The sequence below is a fragment of the Fundulus heteroclitus genome, chromosome 9 (genome assembly GCF_011125445.2).
Source record: "Fundulus heteroclitus isolate FHET01 chromosome 9, MU-UCD_Fhet_4.1, whole genome shotgun sequence".
Taxonomy (NCBI): Eukaryota; Metazoa; Chordata; class Actinopteri; order Cyprinodontiformes; family Fundulidae; genus Fundulus; species Fundulus heteroclitus.
In genome coordinates, this window is record NC_046369.1 from 26,357,034 (window position 1) to 26,377,146 (window position 20,113).

The 20,113-nt window shown below is 39.8% G+C and overlaps 1 protein-coding gene across 8 annotated transcripts in view; it reads right to left on the reverse strand.

The window, feature by feature from the left end:
• Window positions 1-3,117: 3,117 nt before the first annotated feature.
• Window positions 3,118-20,113, reverse strand: part of unc13a (unc-13 homolog A (C. elegans)) — a 74,589-nt gene continuing 57,593 nt past the window's right edge. For 4 of the 8 annotated variants that reach the window (XM_012880927.3, XM_036141346.1, XM_036141345.1 and 1 more), the window contains 5 exons: window positions 17,907-18,054; window positions 15,995-16,051; window positions 7,149-7,241; window positions 4,940-5,099; window positions 3,118-4,853 (listed from right to left, as the gene is read on the reverse strand). In XM_012880927.3, the coding sequence (XP_012736381.2) occupies window positions 4,565-4,853; window positions 4,940-5,099; window positions 7,149-7,241; window positions 15,995-16,051; window positions 17,907-18,054 (747 nt within the window). In that variant the 3' untranslated portion in view covers window positions 3,118-4,564. The remainder of the gene's footprint in view (window positions 4,854-4,939; window positions 5,100-7,148; window positions 7,242-15,994; window positions 16,052-17,906; window positions 18,055-20,113) is intronic. The other 4 variants (XM_012880928.3, XM_036141350.1, XM_036141349.1 and 1 more) reach the window with 1 other exon arrangement.

Sequence of the window (20,113 nt, forward strand, 5' to 3'; positions counted from 1 at the left end):
AGTGGTGAACTGAGGCCCAGGAGGAGGAAGACCCTCCTCCACTAAAGAGAATCATTGTCAACAGCAATAAATAAAGATTATTTACGTGGCGTTTTCCAGCTGTGTGACGGTTGTGTACCTGTTATTAAAAGATTGTGCTGATGCTCTTTTCCAATAAAAAGACCTTGTACATGCCAGAGAGTTACACGACATTTAGAAATCTTTTTTTTTTTTTTATAGACATTTTGAGCCCACATGGTGTAGCAATGCGTTTACTGCCAGAGCAAATATTCACCTAGCTCCTGATGCATATGGCTTGTAATTGGTCTCCATTATGTACACGGCCTTCCTATGTCTTTCAGCAGCAGCTCCATGCCCAAACTGGAAACGCGCTAATAATCGCCTGCTCAGGTCACGGCGCGCAAAATTCAAGTCTACCACAGAGCAGCAAAGTTCACGTATTCTGATGTGTTTCACACGGCAGCTATTTACAACAACGATCTGTTTTCCGCGTCAGGATTTCTTTACACTGCCGCCTCTGACCCGCTCCACGACAGCTTTGATATTTGGCCCAAAGAAAAACAACAACCAAGAGACGCGTTTCACAACATAGACACTTGTGCTGCGATAATTAGGTTAATAATCCACCATGTAAACATTATACGACTGCTTCAGAAAGGATTCGTCTACATAGAGTTTATAGGTCAGATGCATAGAGTTCAGTTGGTCCACTTCCTTTAATGATGGCGGCATTTTTATTATTCAGGCCCCATAAATATATCTTTTTGAGTCCTGAAAATTATGAACATCACTTATCTTAGTAAACAGACCTCTATATCTATATCTATATCTATATCATAATATATATAATATATAGATTATAATATATAAATATATATATATATAAATAATGGGTAAAATATATATATATATACTATATATAATGATACATATCTTTACACTCTATGTATCACTTATCTTTATATGTCTCACTATGTATTGTGTATTTATACTGTGTTTTCTATTTAGTGCTTGTGTATTTTATATCTATATCCTCTTTTTTCTCTTGCCCCCTCTCTCTCTCTCCCTCTCTCTCTCTCTCTCTCTCTCCTCTATCTCTCTCTATACTCCCTCTCTATATCTATATATGTATACATATGTATATATATATGTATACATATGTGTCTCTCTCTGTATATCTATATATATCTATCTATCTATCTCTCTCTATCTCATATCTGTATGTCTGTATGTATGTCTATATCTCTCTCTGTATGTCTCTATATGTGTCTGTCTCTCTCTCTGATATATAGTTTCATGTCTATATATATATGTATGGAGGCATTTTTATTATAGAGGGATAAGATAGGTAGATGTGTGAAATAGGTGTGATGAGAGAGAGTAAACAGCAGATATGGTAGATCTAGATATAGACTATATATATATATATATGATATATATATACATATGTAATATAATCTATATACATATGATTATATATATATATATATATACTATGTATATATAATATATATATAACTATGATATATATTATATATACATATGTATATATATATGTATATATATATATATATGTATATATATATATATATATATATATATATATATATATATATATATATATATATATATATATATATATATATGTGACAGATTTATTTGCTTTAATTGGATTTTTTTCTCTCTAATCTTAACCACTGAAAGACTAAAAAAATATCAGATAAGAGTTTTTAGCAGTGCAACAAAGATTGCGTGCTTTATAAACGTCTTTGTATATCTCTGTACACAGTTTGGACCTTAATGTCATCTTTTAATTGTCGGATTCTGACCCATTGTGGTTTGGAGCAGCAGCCCTTTATCAGAGGTTTTCCTTCTCGGTCTGGATTTTGAAGCGACGCGCGCACCGTGCCTCGCTAACTCTAGATCTGAACCCCCTCCACATTTTGTCAACTTGCAAGCACAAACTTCAAATTTATTGGGTTTTATGTAATAAAAATAAAATAAAATGGTGCATGGTTGTAAAGTGGGTCGAAAAAGGAGATTTCTTTTACAAGATCTTCAAAATTTCTTTCAAATAGAAATCTGAAAACTGCATTTTTTTCGCCTGAACCCTGATTCTCTTAAATAAATTCAAGTACAGCCAATTGCCTGCAGAAGTCACCTGATTAGTAAATACAGGCTATCTGGGTGCAATTTAATCTCAGTATAAATGCAGCTGCTCTGAAGGCCTCAGAGGTGTGACCAAACAGCTGTTTATAGCAAAAATATCATAGAAAAAATATCCTTTATCCTAAAATGAACAGCGTATGGCAGAACTTCAAACCTACTAAGACACGGTGGTCCATCTAAACTGACAGGACGGACAAGAAGATTCAGATAAGCAGCCTGGGGTAGTTTTGGAGGAGCTGCAGAGATCCACAGCTCAGGTGGGAGAATCCGGGAGCAGGACGACTCTCAGCTATGACCTCCACACATGTTGCCTCTATGGAAGATGGGCAAGAAGAAGGCCATTGATGGCAGAAAGCCACATGTGGTCCCGTGTTGTGTTCGGGGGGACACACCAAATGTGGAAGAAGCGGCATTGGTCAGATAAGCCAATTAAAACAGTTTAGCCCACTTACAAAACACTATGTATGGTAGAAACACATCATCATCACCCTAAACAGACAATCCCCACAGGGAAACATGGTGGTTGCTTCTCTTCTGCAGGGACAGTAACTCAGATATGATCGATTGGAAACTAGATGGAGCCAAATGCAGATTAACCCAGAAAGAAAACCGGTTAAAGGCTGCAAAAGACTTGAGATGGTGGTAGAGGTGCGCTAAACCTAAAGCAGAGCTACCAGGAAGGGTTTCTATCACGGCACGTGTGTGTTAGCATGACCTAGTTAAAGTACAGACCTCACGATGCTTACGTGGCTCTCTGCCCAACATGACCGAGCTTGAGACAGCAGAAAGGGTTAAAACACAACTTCCCTACATGAGAGAAGCTGGTAGTCATACTCTACAAAGTTCTGGGCTCAATTCAGCGCCACACTCTTCAGATTTTTATTTGTAAACAAAAGTGAAAACCATGTAGAAATTTGCTTCCACTTCACAATTCTGGACTATTTTTTATGTGTTGGTCAATCCCTTAAAATCCTTAATTAAAATACGCTGAAGTTTGTGGTTGGAAGGTGACAGAAATGTGAAAACGGTGTCGGATCATTGCAGATCTGTGCTCACTCAGGGGAGGAGGGGTAAGTGACATATTTCACCTCACATGATGCTACTTAGCAAAATATTTTCTCAATGCACGTTTGTTTGTTTGTTTTCGTTTAAATAATCTCCTTATTTGGCAGTCAGGTGCTTTTTTTTTTATTTATATATATATATTTCTGCTAAAGAAAATGAGGTGGGATTTAATCTCTCCTCTGTAATGCACTGCTGTCAGACCCAGACGGGGCTGTAAGGAATGTTTGCAGTAAAAGATAAAGGTTAGAAATATCAAGGTTTTGGCCTTTAAAATGTAACCAAAGCAAAAAAAAAAAAAAAAACTAAACTGATTCCTCCAAATAAACATTGTGATGGCTTCTCTTTGCAGGTAACCGGCAACGTGAGGTCAACATCCCAACAGCCACACATGCTGCTTCACTCACGCACACTCACTGACTCACACATATTTACATTTAATCTGATGAATCACAGTGCTCAGAGGTGCTTCATCAGATTTCGCTCTCTGTGCTGAACTCACGCAGGACACAGACAAGAGGACGAGGGTCAACAAGACAGAAGGTGTCCAGGGTGTCAGGCAGTGTGCTCTGTTACAAGGTAGAAAGACAATCTTTCATTTACCACACGTCCATCGACCAATCCTGTAAGATTACATCTTTCCTTTGTATATATTATATGTATATTTAAATGATCATATATAGAATTATCGAAATATAAATATAGATCTAGAATAAGAAAGCGATAACGTCGAACGATTAATTAAAAGTGCTTTGTTCCCGATATCTTTTGAGCCCGTTTCTGCTGTGGGTCGGGTGGACGGTTGGTCCTGTTGTGCTTGGGAATGGTCTTGGCGTGTTTCAGCAATTATCTGTTGGCACTTGCGGTCCCTTTTCGCTGAGTGGGGCACGTGCCAGTGGGGAGGGATGAGAGGGCAGAGACTTAGAAAGGCAGGGAGAAACGTGAGAAGGAAATATTTGGAGGCTACAACGTAAATTCTCAACCCGGCCACTCGAGAAGCGTTTGTGTTTCTCCACGACACGAAAGGAAACTCTACTGTTAGTCAAAAGGATAGTTAAACACACAAGTAGCGATAAAGACACTCGTGGACTTGGTGACGCTTCTCTTTTTGCTTTGTGTCTCCTCCACTGAAATAAATGTATTTACAGCACTGGGCGTGTGGTGACTCCTGTCTTATCTGTGCTTTTACAACACTGGATTACCCTGGCAGTGACTTGCAGTGGCTCAGGAGAGCCCCGGGGGCAGTGGCTGTCTGACTGAGCTCCAGACGCGGCATTTTTAAGCCCCACTTTGCCTTTTTAAAAAAAAAAAAAAAAAAAGAAGAAAGTTTAATTTAGCCACGGCCCTCCTCTGCGGAGCGCTGGTCGGACTTGAGCTTGACGAACTCCTTGGCCACGTCGTCGTTGTTGCGTTGGGAGAGGATGCGCAGGACGGTGAGGCCTGTCTCGTCCATGTGGATGCGCTTACCTAGCGGCAGCCAGCAGGCGGCGCTGCCCTTAGAGGCCACGTCCTTCAGCTGCAGGACGGCCATGCCCACGGTGCGGTCCTCTCGGGCGAAGCAGTAGTCCTTCACGCACACCTGCAGCTCGTAGCACTCCGGACCCACCTCGTTGCTCAGGGTGCTGTGGAAAGGTAAGAGGGTCTTACATAACCCCCCCCACGCATCGAACCCCACTCCACGAAACCAGCAATGTATCCGGCAACTTACAAAGTGAAGGTTTCATTGTATTTGGGAGCCCAGCTGTTGTTCTTTGACTTGGTGGCGTGCTTCCTCTTCTTGTCGCTCAGGTGGGGGCCGATGATGTAGACCTCCACGAACGGGCGGAATATTCCCTGCGTCTGCCACCTCAGGTCGTTGGCTGCCACCACTGAGCCAGAGACGGAGAGAGAGAGAGAGAGAGAGAGAGAGAGAGGAGCAGAGGGAAAGTGAGTGGGAAGGTGTGGGTGATGATGAGAGAAGAGGCTCATGTGGAAAAACCAAAAAAAAAAAGAAAAGAAAAGAAAAAAGTGTGACACCGTGGAGTCGTGAGAAGCAGAGAATGAACAGGAAAATCCTGGCTCTGCCTTTACTGCTTAGACTGAGCTTCTTGTCCACAGAGTGAAAATAGAGGAAGAAAATACAGTTGCCTCCTAAAGTATTCGTACTCCTTAAACTTTCACACTTTGTCATTTACGTCGATATTGTTGATATTAGTAAATGGCTGCTCCTGCTTTTTTCTGAAGGCCCGTCTTACTCTGGTTTAAGATTTGGCAGTAAAGGAGAAACAATGATCAGAGGCAAACATTTAAAATATGCCTATTTAATTCATTTGGAATTCCAAAGGAGACAGAAACTTACGTTACCATTTCGCCGTATTACCTCATGGTGCTGCAAACGATTCTGTCTGTTCTACACTACCCCGAATGCATCTTTTAAAAGACTGAATGCTGCAGTCATCCTGCGTTTGAATCTGTGATTTTGATTAAACCCATGTGTACCATGTTTTGTGAGGTGCACAGCCTTTTTAAATATTTTTTTAATTTATCTTCAATTTACTTTTGTTCTTGGGATGGGGGGTTAAAATATAAATACGAGTATCATGTCTCTTGTAATTGAAATTATATAATGTATCACTGATGCTCAATAAATAAAGCTTAAAAAAAAAAAAAGACTGACTCCCCCCTGATTAGTTTGGGGGCAGACTTGGAGGCTCCAATTCCTTCTGTTCTCAAAACAAAGCGCTGTTCTTCATTCAGTAAAGCTTGATTTAGTACTAAACAATTGACCTCACCAGCCAATAACCAGCTCTCAACACATCCTGTGAGCTGCATGTTTTTCATGTTTGAAAGGGGAGACACAGTTTTTTAGAGGCCAGAAGTACCTTATTACTTTCGAAACAAATGCCTGATTAATATAACAGTTAATTTTATTCTCCTCAACAATATCCATAAATAAAATCCGGTGCAATTATTTTTCTTCTGAGGGAACCTAATCGATGGACAGAGCCCACCTGTGTGCTATTTAATCTCTGTATTAATCCAGCTGCTCTGTGAAGGCCTAAAATGTTTTTTTAGACAACATTAGAGATCAAAAAGCATCATGGACACAAAGGAATTTTGATTCAGAGGTAAGACAAAGTAAAAAAAAAAAGCAGAAGTCCCATTTAAAGTTTCCCACAAGCCATGCAAGCAACAGAGCAAGCATGTGGAAGACCAAAACTCCACCGGTCTTTGTTTCTGTGAGAGAAAACAGACACTGAACGTAATCCTGAACACACAATCCCCACTATGAAATATGGCAGTGGCAGCGTCATGCTGTGGGGATGCATTTTCTTGATGAGGAAATGGGCGGGGCTAAATAAAGAGTAATCCAGCGAGAAAACCTGTAAGTGGCTGTAAAACACAGTGACTCATGTAGAGAGTCTAAACATACGGCCACAACTACAATGAAATGGTTTAGATCAAAGCTAATTCATGTCTTCGACTGGCCTAGTCAAAGTCCAAATCTAAATCCTACTGAGAACCTGCGGTAGGAAATTAAAAAGTCATGTTCCCAGATTATTTCCATCCAATCTGACTGCGTTTGAGATATTTTCCAAAGAAGACTTGCAGGTTCATCTGCAGCAAGAGGTCGTTCTATAAAATATTGACTCATACCAATGCATTTAACGTTTTACATAATTTTATTATTGAAAATTTTTTTAAAACCATGTATCCTCGCTTTGGTACTTCACAATCATAAACGACTTGTAATGCGACAAGATGTGAAAAAGTTCCTCGAGTATCAATATTTTTGTCGAAGCTCCATCTTTCATTTATCCATTTGACTGCTCTCATTTAAGCTTGGCAGGTGGCAAACTTCTGGAAAAATCTGCATTTGTTCTAAGTGAACACAGAGATTGTACAAAAGTAAAAAAAAACAACAACAACTGTTTTACCTTTCACTGTGACTTTGTGTTCGCCAGTGTTTGGATGCGTGAAAACCTCCACATGGATGGACACTTCGCCCACAGCATCATCCACTCCGGTGCCTGACAGGAAACAAACGGAGAACAAAAAGCAACATTGATACTTTGAATGAGATAAAAGCACAGATTCCCGTGCTCCTATCGCTAACAAAATGCCAGGGTGCTCTCGTGACTAATTTCTCCTCCAGGGCTGGATATAAAAGCAAAGATTTGTAGATCAACGCACCCAAGATGGCTAGGCCTTTCTTTATGTTACATTAAGGTAATGTAACAGCGATGGTGATCCGATTAAGCGCACGTCGGGGTGCTAAAGTGGAGAATCAGACAATGCTGCTATGAGTGGGTGGGACCGTCTTTTTTATTTGAGCTCTAGAGCAAAAATACAACCAGTTACGGGGGCGTTTGGAGGGAAAATGCCCTGAACTGCTCTGAAGAACCGATACAAAAGAGTCGATCATTCACAGCAACAGCTTTTACACACAGTCCGTAGCTGAAATAGACCGCTGCGCAAAACTACGACGTTGCTTTCAAGGATCAACACTTTTAGACTTTTTGGATGATTTTGATTAGTAGTCCTCTAGGTTTGAGTGCTTTTTCATCTTTTCTGTCCAGATGTTGAACCTACCATAAAAATATTTGTGCTGTGCGGAAGAAAAAAGTAGGAAGAAAAAGAGATGTCAGGCGTAAGGAAAAGTCTCTACGGGCAGTGAAAGGTAATACCTGACATGACATTATTATCTACTGTACACCTGGGTTTCAGCTAATGGCTCTTTAAAATCAACTTGCTGGAGTTAAAATCCTATTTTATACCAGCCGAACTGTGTTGAACCAAGTTTTTCCACAGATTCAACTTAAGAAATGCGAACAAAGAGCTTCTTTATGACTGCTTGGTGTCGATACTATCTCCAAGGCAGAGCGGCATACAGCCTGAAGAATGCTGCTCAAGACCTTGGTAAAAAACTAAGACAAAGGCTAGTTCCTTGGAAGAAAAATGTTCAGAACTGAGTGTGTTCACAAGACGTTTGCACCGATCAGGACTGTACACAACGTTGGACTGAGGCTGGATTGTTACGCGCTCATACTTTCTAGATGCATGGTGTCGTTATGGATGCAGGGTGGTTAGTAGGAGGCAGAGAAGAAGAAAGGGGATGTGCTGCAGAGGGTCAGTTGATAGTGAGCGATACTTCCTGACAGATCAAGTCGGGTCCTGCTCAGATGGATCCACACACGGACAACCTATTTCATTTGTTCAACGCTTTCACCCATTCAAGGCTTTTTTAATTTTTGGACCTTTAAGGAAGCATCCGATCTGTTCTGTCTTCGGGGTAGAATGAATTGGACAACATACAACTACGGTGATTCTAATAAAACACGACTTTGTGCACAATCTTGAATTTACTTTGGATCTTCTGCAGTCTAAACATGGTCAGAATCATTCATAATTACCCACATACACAGTATATATACAACCCCAGTTATATCTGGATAAAAGTCCCTTGTCGAGCAACACAGAGACTACGATTACATGCCTATTATTATTATTATTATTATTATTATTATTATTATTATTATTATTATTATTATTATTATTATTATTGTTATTATTAACAAGCAGCATAATATTGGCTGGATATCTGACCCCTCCTAAAACAATGGTAGAGCTCATTCATACTGGTTGACATCCAGGTAGACACAGATTTAATAGTCTCCTAATTTTCATTTGGGTTGATGTTGGGTCAGGTCGTTGAGCGTAATATTAGCCTTTTTAATACATTTCAGAAATAGATTGCTGTGTGTTGTTGGGACATCGTTCTTTTAGAACTCCTATCGTAAACCAGCATGATACTGCCGCCACCATGACTAACAGCTAATGCTGTATTCTTGGTTTGAAAGTCTTACTTTGACACTCCAAGCAGTTTTTGTCACTGTTGTCAACCAGCTACATTTTTATCTCATCTGACTCTAAGGCTTTTCTCCATAAGGTTCGTCCATGTTGGCTGATTATGAAAAGGTGTTTTGGAGGAGCTGATTCTTATTTTTTTGGTCAAAAACATCTCAGCCTTGTGACAGGCTTCATCATGGACATTGGCCTTTGTGTTTTAGCAGTCTCAATTTTAATTCTCCTAAGCCCAAGTAGTTTCCTGTCTTCTAAAGGGTGACGGTTTGAGTAGATGATTGAATCTTTGGTTTGGTTAAAACAGGTGAAGATTAAGCGTCTGCAGGGGACTTGGTCCTCAGTCCTGTAGAAAATACAGTGGCTATGCTTACAAGTAGGGGTGTAAATCAATCTGCTTTATCACAAAACAATGTCATATCGATTTATTTGGATGACGATACGATATTTGCGGATATCACAAAGTCTGTTACGATACAATTTCAATTGAAATAAATTTATCGCAATATGTTGCTCGCAAGTCTGTGATCGATATCATCTGCCCAGCTAACAATTTACATGATCTCACAAAAACCCAAATATGATTTGACCATTTTATTTCTAAGCTCTTCCAGGTATCAGGCATTTAAATCAAAAACAGCATTCTTCTAATTTTAAAATATTAATAACAATAATAATAATTATATTGTAATAGATCACCTGTTCACTATAGTCTTATGTCTTATGAATTTCAAAATACAGGTGTATCTTAAAAATGACAATATGGATCGGTATTTTCATTTTGCATCAATGTAACTGGATCGATAATAATTTAGTCGATATATGGATGTGAACGGCTATATTGTTCTACCCCTACCAGTAAGCTGGCTTCATGCCAGGAGACCAACCAATTTCAAATATCCAGGCGGAATCTTTTAAGGAGACATTCATTCAAATTAAATTAGTCTGTTTGCATGTAGAGTCATGTAGAAAAATAAAATACACAATAAATTGAAACTTGTGCACCCAGTTCCTGTTTAGAAAAATCCTTGAAGTTGTATGCTGCATTATCATTCGGCCCTGGAAAAAGAACAGTTCAAATGCATCATCAAAAGTCCAAAATCATATAACCAGTAACGTACATGAGGTAAACATCTGACCATAACTTTATGATAATGTTGTCTCCTTTCTTCCCAACCCGTGCTTTGTGCTCATCATTTTCTGGAGTCTTGTTCTAAGCGTTGATGTTTTGGGTTCAACAGGACGTGTTTAGAGTCTACTCTGGCTGCAAATTCACTTCAAGGAATTTCTGGATCTTTTATTTCTGCAGTTTCATGCCTCCTGTGTCCTGCATTGGGGTCCTCTGTCTTCAGCATTACAACGACGTTCTAACATTTCTGAGGCGCATCAACCAGGAGCAAAAGTAGCCTAGAAGTTTAGCGCCTCATATCTGCTGGTTAAGGTCTGCAAAGCTGAGAAGAGCTCCCTGAAACTCGACTGCAACCAAACCCCGTGATCCTCCGCCTGATACCTCCAGCTGTGTGATGGATTTCGGGTTGATGTTTGCGTCCCGTCTTAACGGCTTTAATCTGGCTTTTGTCCTGGAAGGAGACGGTGGATAAATCTTTCTGCCGTGTTTTTGTGTGTTGCAAGTGGTTTATATCCACACACGCCTCCGGAAGGATACAGTGACAGATGGACATTAATTTTTAATGTTTTAATTAGTGTCTTCCCTCACCAACTAGAAGTGTGCGTGTGTTTTAACCAGTCGCCCACTGAACAAGGTGTCTGTGGGAGTTAGACGGCAGAGTGTTCCTGGCATGCAGCTCTCTGAGGAGCATTATGGGTTTGTTGGCTGATCTGCCAACAGGACCAAAGAGAGCAGCAGCCATCCATCTGGCGCTGCCTATTCTGAGGGGGACGCTCATGGAAGATAAGAGAGAAACTTTGCTGGCGAGGAAGCGGAAAAAGGCTCCAAGAAGCTGAACAATTTTCCTCTTCGGGAAAAAAACAGCAGAGGAGGAAATATTGCATCTTCCCATGACATTTCACTTTTTCCTTTTCCAACAAAGTAGCTTTTAGCTTGCAGCATACAGACAATCAGCTCCAGCGTTGTTGCACTTTTTTTTGTCGCGCCGATTTTTTTTTTTATACTGGTGTAGATATACGGAGCTTAAACTGCCTTCCAAGGAAGCAGTGTGGTAAAGGGATGCTTTAATATTCTCTTAGATAAATTAAAATCTAGATTGCAGAAAGATCTGAACTGGATTATATTGGACACAAAACATTTAGATCATAAGTTCTCTGTCAGTAAAACCTCAATTTCACAAAACTGCTAAATAGAACCTGGTTTAAGAACCTTGTGTCTGTTTCAAAACCTAGAGTAAAAGTATCTAGAGGCCATAAACACGATGCAAAAGCCATTTTTTACATTTTCTTTGAATAAAACCATGAAAAATCTGGAGTCCATCCGTTAGCCTATTTCATGACACTGATTTTCACTTAAACTAGTTAGAAAAGACAAAGAAGGGCTTCATTCAATGAAGAAGAATATAGATTTTTGCACACATTAGGGTTTATAACATGTGCATACAGTCACAAATAAGCCGCTCATTATTACGCTTACTTCTGGATTTAGGAATCTGGACATAAGTGCAGCGCACGTCCACACCAGGTTTTAGATTGTGAATGCGAGCTTATTGATTTGGACTTGCAGTGTGGTGGAGAAATCAAGCTGTGTTGTTAAAATTATCGGTCCATTCCAGTGTAAAATGCTGTTTATATCAGATGTTTATTTTGGGTTGTATTTGATAACCCATTTAATAATTTTTCTTTATTTACCTTGAAAATTAGAATGCCTAATTGCATAAATAATTACGCATAGTTGTTGTTTTGCACTAATATTATAGGAGATTTGAGCAGAAATGGATAATGAAGAAAAACAATGTAACTACCTAATAGGAAACATTATTAGCTTGCCAGGACTGGGCTGATGATGTCTCAGGAGGACAGCTATTGTACATGAAACAAGGTTACTGCATGAGTCTGGGCTTCTTTTGGGATACATTTTTGGCCTTGTGCACAAAAGATAAAAACAATCACAAGATCAAGGCAATACATGCATTAATAACTGTGCCTTAAAGTAAAAGTAAAAGACTGATGGGTTACTTGTATCATGCTGTGAAAAAGTATTTGGACCTTTGATTTCTCTTATTCTTGCTTTTTTTTGGTCAAACCCAAATGTTTCAGATCAAACTAATTTCAGGACTAGATAACCCGCGTAAACACAAATGACATTTTAAAATGATAATTAACCTTTATTTAAAGGGAAAACCAACCAGGCCCAATGTGGAAATGGAATTATCTCCTTTGTAAAATCACAAATAAACTGTGATTAATTAGATTTATTTCAGTTTAATTTCACCAGCCAAACCTAGGCCTGATAACAGCCACAAATCCAAGCAATAATTTAAATAGAGCCGTTCTGCCATCAGGTAGGCTTCAAAGTTCTCAAAAAGCAACATGTAATGCCCTTATCTGAAGAAATACAGCAAACAACATTGAGAGCCACAGTGGTGAACATTTTCAGCAGTGGCCGACCTACCAAAATCACTCCAAGAACACATCAAGGAGGTCATAAAAGAAACTAGAACAACCTATAAAGCACTGCAGGCTTCACTTCAACTAGGATCCATGTTTATGACTGAGCAATAAGAAATAAGCTAAAGAAAATAGCCAAAATAATGCAAACGCTCATCCTACGTTCACCAAAAATGCATTTTGATGAAAATTAAGGGGGAAAAAAACATTCTGTGGACCGACGAGAAAGAAGTGAAGCTATTAGGAAAGTCAGTTCCTGTTAGATCTGCCAAAAAACAAACCCATCGGTTGATAAAAAGAACATCATACCCACAGTCAAACACAGAGGTTGTAGTGTAAACGCCTGGAGCTGCTTCAGGATCTGGACGACTTGCTGTGATTTATGGATTCTACTCTCTGTACCAGAATGTCTGCTCATCAGTTTGTGACCTTACGCTCAAGCCTGTTTGGGCTATGCAGCCGGACAATGATCTGAAATACACCTGATGGTCTATGTCTGACGGTCCATGTCAAAACAAGGTTTTGGGACGTCCTGGTAAAAGATAGAATTTAGATCTGGTTGGTATGCTGTGGCATGATCTTAAAAACACTGATCTAGCTCAAAAACCTTCAAATGTGGCTGAATTTAAACAGATCTGCAAATAAAAGTAGGACAAAATTCCCCCACAATGATGTAAACAAACGCTTTCCAGTCATCAGTAATGCTTGACGTCTGTTTGAGGCTCTAAAGCGGTCCCAACCAGTTATCACACTGCAAAAACGGATCTAAAAATAAGTAAAATGTTCTTAAAGTTAGTGTATTTATCCTTGATTTGAGCAGGTAAATAATATTATCTGCCAATGGAATGAGTATTTTGACCCCTAAAATAAGATAATTAGACATCCTGCACTTGAAATAAGATTATGGAGACGAGTTGTTCCTATTTTAAGTGCAAACATCTTATTCCATTGGCAAATCCTCTTATTTACTTGCTCAAATCAAGGACAAATACATTCATTTTAAAGAATATTTCACTTATTTCTAGGTCCGTTTTTGCAGTGCAGGTTCAATCAGGTTCAGGCAGGAATTAGTTTTTCACATGGTGCGAGGTTGGTTTGGATAGATTTTTCTCTCTTAACAAATTAAATCATTATTTGAAACAATTGGTTATTATGTATTATGTTTATTTATCTGATCCCCGACTGATATTAAAATGTGTTTGATGATTTAAAAGATTTAATTGGTACTCAAAAGAAAAAGTAGAAGAAATCTATATTAGAGGGGGATTATGAGTTGATTATGTTTTCCAAAGAATGCTATTATGGAGTGATGGAGAAATATGGAACCAGATTTTAGACACTGTGACCCTTCAGCGAGAGATTGGGGAAAGTGAACATTCAGACGTGGGTTATATGCAGCAAGACTGAAGGGCAGAACGGTCTGTTCATAGATCTACGCACAGACTCCTCAATACACCCCTGAGAAACTTAATCATTTTGGCCTGGACAATATGTTGCTGGACAGCTGGATTTCATCTGGTCAGTGTAAGACAGGAGCTCATCCAGCGCTATTAAATATTATGGTATATGATAGTCAGCAAGCATGGTAATAAAATAAAACCTCACACAACATTTGCAGATGCGTTGTGTAAGCAAGTAAATTTCAGATTTTATTTCTGTCTTTCGGGGTCTTCTATGTTGTGTTTTGACGTTGTCACTTTAAAACAGAAATACATTTGTTTTATTGTTTTGCATTTTTGCTTGTCACAATGATTGTTTCCAGCGGTCAGATTTATCAGCACCTGATTGTGCTAAAGCTGCGATCGGCACGTATGTGCACGGTGTCAGACATCACTTTTTAGTTCAAATCTAAGATTAGACCCATTCTAACTAAAAAGCACCGATCCAGAAATGGAGGCCACCCATCCCTAACAAATCTGTTGTTTTTATACTTGTTTAAATGATAATTTAAATAAAATTTTGATTAAAAAAAATAGGCTGATTGCAATTCTCATTTTGGCATTGTTTATGTTTCAGAAAATATTATTCATGTGGATAAAGCATTTCTCCCGGCCTGGGGTCTTTCTGCATGGAGTCTGCATGTTCTCCCTGTGCATGCATGGGTTCTCCCCCCCCCCCACAGTCCACAGACACGACATGATGAACATGTGACCTGTCCAGAGTGGACCCCGCTTTTTGCCCAATGACCTCAGGAGATAGGCACCACACACCCGCGACCCCGCAAAGACAAGTGGGTGTAGACAGTGGACGGATTGATTTTCCTGGGTTAGGTAGTGGTGTGACAGACTCACTCAAAAGAGTCTTTTGCTGGAGCACTGACCGTTTCACACACAGCTGAAAAGCCTGAGGTTGCGCGGCATCAGATGTTCACCAAAGCCTTAAACAATGTGCACACAGATGCTGACTAAACACGTCCAGCTCCAGCACTGCTCTGTACAAGTGTGTCACTCTGGTGAACGCAGAAGAGTCACTGCCTTTCATCCTGATCTGAGCTGACAGGAAATGAATCACCTGACCTGAGGGCTAATTTTTGATTGGCTCAGTCTGCAGCATGCAGATGAGTAGAGCGCAGGTTCTCTGGAGGATCGTGCTGCACACGAGAGCCGTGTGGGTCTTTCTTTGTTTTTTGTTTTTTTTGCCTGCGTTTGATGATGAAGCAGTCAAGTGCAGAGAGCTCTCCCAGATAAAACGAGCAAGCCGTCATCATATTCTTAACAAGAACCTTATCTGCCATTATCTGCAGACGTTCATCTCCAGCACAAAGAGAGGGGCGGTTCTGCAGAGGAAATGGGATGTCCTCTGTGGTTCCCATCACTGACAGATAATTTTCTGTACCTCTAGTGATGGTCGCATTTGTCAGTCACTCACTTGCCTGTACACACACACACGTACGCGCACACACACACACTCATTCACTCATCCGGCCGTCGGGCCTTTCTTAATGACTTCATGCTACATCAGAATTGCTCCACACTTTAATGCATTTCCATTATGTTTTTCCTGATGTCTGCCCATCATGCTTCAGTGTCTGCTCATACATACTGTCAGTGGCGTATGTATTCACTGCAGTACATACAGACATCAGTGTTCATGTTTCATGCATGAATGCATAAGAGTCTCGCTGGTGTGGCGGGCGAAGAGAGTGTGTGTTCAGTTTGTGCATCGCATTTCTCTGTTGAGATGAGTTTGAGCAGGCAGAGCTTGAGCAGGCAGGAGTTATAAGGCTTCTGGATGCATATGAGGGGTTGGGGGCGGGGGTTGGAGGTGGAGGGAGCTGGGCTCTGGTCTGGAGACTTTCTGATAGTCTCAGATGTCTCAGGGCCTGAGCCTGAGAGCAACATACCCTTTTCTGGGTAAACATCCTCACTAGTGGTGAATCTCACCCCCTTCCCGCCGAACACTGGCCCACAGACGGGGCAGGAGGAGGAGAAAGGAGAGAAACGCAGAAATAAGACGTTTGCAGGGAACGGTTCAAGTTCAAAATCACAGAGTTGTAAAAACAGATCAACATGTACAAGCATTTTCATAACAAAGTGGTCAAACCGTGGTATTTTTATTTATTAATACCCTCTTCTAAGCTTGCAAGCTGAATTCTCTCAGTTTTTGTGCGTCCACAAACACACGAGAATCCATCTTGAGTCTGAACCAACAACGATTCGGGCCAATCACATTGCAGTATAATGGTTTAAGGCGGGACATACAGCTGTGACGAAAGCAAGAGTGGCTGAGCCCACCGCTGAACCAGCATAAACATGGCAGCTTAGGAAGATGGGCGTTTAGCTGCTGCTGTCACATCTGTTTTGTAAAAATCCACAATTTCATCTTTGAAAGAACAGCAAGAAGCGCCTTGACCAACTTACCTTTTTGTGGTTTCTCATGATTAATGCTGCTTATGTTTTAATTTGATATCCTGTTTGGTTAAAACTAACCTATGCACTATGTGTCGCCTCGCCCAATCAACTTAGAGTTCTGCTGCATGTCCCTCCTTTCCTAGAAAGGATTCGATCGAAGCAGCCCCAGATTGATAATGTGCAGAACAGAGTGCCAAACATTATTAATCTGGCTGGCCAGGTTATACTACTTGCCTTTTAAGTAGCATTGTGTAGACCCTTTTTTAACATTAGAGATTTCTGTAGCATGCCTTAAATACTGGATGGGATTTTACTGAGCTAAAGTTGAATCATTCAGCTGCTGAACTGGCATCCCTCTGAGCGGTGCTCAGGGACAGCGTGCCAGCAGGAGAGCTTCCACAAAGACAATGGCTGGGAGGGAGACTAAGCAGCAGAATCAAAGTGAGTCAGAGATCCAAAGTGGTGGATATTAATTTTTTCCACAGCAAGTGGCTGCCATATCAGATCAAAGAGTAGTTTCAATGATTCTTGTGGTTTGGCTAGCAAAAAGCTCAGCGTTTAAGAGCTCTCTGAAAATAATCCTTGTCTACACATTGTTGCATTTTTTTCTCTTGCAAAAAAAGTAGAGTTATCTCCAGGATACAGATATTTTGTTTTGTTGGGAAGCACTTGATACCAACAGATATCCAATGAATAAGTACCAGTCTATAGTGGCTTGCAGACTTATTCATACCTCTTGAAAGTTTTCACATTAGAACCACACACTTATACAAATACAAGGTAATTTGATGAGACAGGCCAACATGAAGTAGGGCATACTTTCTAAGTGGAAGCAACCATAAATCAAAAACCATAAATATCCATCATGTTCGGCCTCTTTTGATGCCTTAACCTTACACATACCCAGACTGAGATTCCTGTGAATGTATCTTTGCATAGCAGCTCAAGCTTCATATAATTGGATAGAGATAGTGCGTGACCAGCAAATTTCAAATCTTGACACAGAGAGTCAAGATTTAAATAGAGCTGAACCCAATTGGATTCAACTCATATTAATGTTGTCATTGGCTGTCCTGTTAGTTTAGGTGGACAGCGGTGTCCTAGTAGGTTTGCAGTTCTGCCATACTCTTTCCTTTTTCAGAAAGTGGATTGAACTAAAAACAGTAAAAACTATGAGTCCTTTTGCTTCTACTTCACAATTATGCCCTAATTCCAGTTGGTTTAAGACATAGAATCAATTAAATTCATTGAGGTTTATGGTTGTAACATGAGAGACACTTAGACTGTTAAAGGAGAATAAATGCTGTTGGGAGGCACTGTACATTGAACATTAATGTCAGACAGGAAATTAAATTCACAATGACTAAATAGAGATACTATAAAAGAAAAAAAAGGTTAGTTTACCTTGGGCGTTTTGCGACTGGACAAAGGTCTTAATGAGTTTGTCAGTGGCCTGAGTGTAGAGGGACAGGGCGTAGTGGAGAGACTGGAGGTCGGGGCTTTTCTCCAGGAATGTCTTCTTCAGACCCACACCACCAGCATGGAAGTATTGCTATCATACAAAAATGCAGACCAATAAATCACAAAACCGATGACTTGGATCTTAATTCATGACAGACGACCAATGCAAAAGTATCATAATTCTTGGACTAAAGTAGAATTTTTTTATTGATTTCTGACTCTTGTTGCTCTTGATGCAATTTCATAATATTGATATGATAATTTTACCTGAGAAACAATTTCTCTGAAAACATTGAGCACGTAAGAAGGAAACAAATTGCAGCACTCAATCCAAACAAAAAAATAAGCGATCATACTATACTGTCTGTATCTGCTGCGTCAACAGCTTAACATTTTGAATTAATTTGTAAAACCATACAAACACGACAAACAGTTCACACAACACTACTTAAAATATTTGAACAAGTCTCTCTCCAGAAAAACACTAGAAATAGTAAAAATAGTGGAACTGGTGTCAAATTCCTTGTTTTAGAGCAGAAATGTATCAAATAAAGCTTTTGTGAACCAAAGCACTGACGTACATACACTCTGCCAGTAGGTGGTGATATAGGGTGAACATCAAACAACACTTCAAACTACAGAGGAAGAACATTCTGCAATGGGCTACATGTCACTATCCGATCTGTACCGGTAGCACGATCCGTACCATCAGCTCCTTTGTGCGTGCGCAAACACAATAACTTCAGGGTCGCTGTTGAAAGCGCTTTATTAGCTTAAAAAGGACAGGAAAAAAATATTTCCATCCTTTCCTACAAAATGCTTTAATTCACTTGATAACAGCTGCCATTATTTTGTACGAAAAATATAACTTGTTGATTGAGCTGTAACGTATTTATAACGTAATGCGCTCTTTGGACCCAGCACAGACAAGAGAAGACCTTGTTGTCGTGGTGCGACATCGTTTATTTCTTGCAAAAACAAAACTGCAGGTGACAAAAGACTGTAAACTGATCCGTTCTCTGATCAATGCTGTCGGAGTGCACAGCTAAGAACAGAGAAAATAAAATACTCAAATGAATTTAAATGTTTGCTCTGTGTGACGTGATCACTGCGCATGCTCAGAGCAGGCAGAACATCCATTAACATTTCTTTTTCTGTATTTTTAGTATTCCCTTTAAGTCGTGTAAAATTCACATGATTACAATGAAATACAAAAAGAAACCGAAAATAAGATAAAAAGAAAAAAAAAATGCCTTCCAGGAAGTTATTCTTTTTGCTCAAAAGACCCAACAGCAAGGTTCTTAGGCTAAAGGAACTATGATAGGAAACATACTGGCTCCTTTTCCCACATCCTTCCTTACTGACTGCACTATTCGGACAGCACTTATCTAGCCTGGCCAGCCAGAGTGAATAATACGGAGCGTAAATTAGTCTGGTTAGGCTCCATTCCCTCCGGCCCAAAACAGATCGGACCAACCACAGCACGGGAGGCAGGACTTTACAATGCATCACTCTCAGCGGCAGAATTACCCATGATGCAGCAGCGCTTTTCTGCTACAATAACAGTCTAGATACATACTGAGATTTTTGTTGCTTGCTGCCTTGGAAGAATAATAAAAGTGCATGTGAGTACAACATGTGTCACTGGAGAGTTTGCTCAATGGCATGATGTGTTTTCTGTGTAAATTATGAAAAAAGTACTGTTTGCAGAAAGCTGGCGTCAATTTTGCCACAAGAAAATAAAACAGCTTCACAACTGAACAGGGACATCACAGAAGGTAGCGGCGGTCTTCTTTTCCAGTGATGTGTGGCAGGTATTTTTGTTAAGAAAGATTTTTCTTTTTACCTTAACATTTCTAAATTGTGTCTAAAATCAGATTGTTGTTTTTTAATTCAGAATACAAACATTATGATTGGGCAATATTCCCACAGATGCTTCACACACAGATTCATAAACAGTAGATAAAGATACTCTGTGATGGGGTGGGGGCAGGTGAGCGCACAGCGTGTTAGAAACCTGGGACTTTCTTCCATTTATTCAGTAAAATTAACATAAAGTATTAAGCGTTTAGTAAGTGTTTCTTGTTACACTTCATTACAATATATTTAAAATTTTTCCCTGCTGTGTTCAATAAAAAAAAAATAAAACA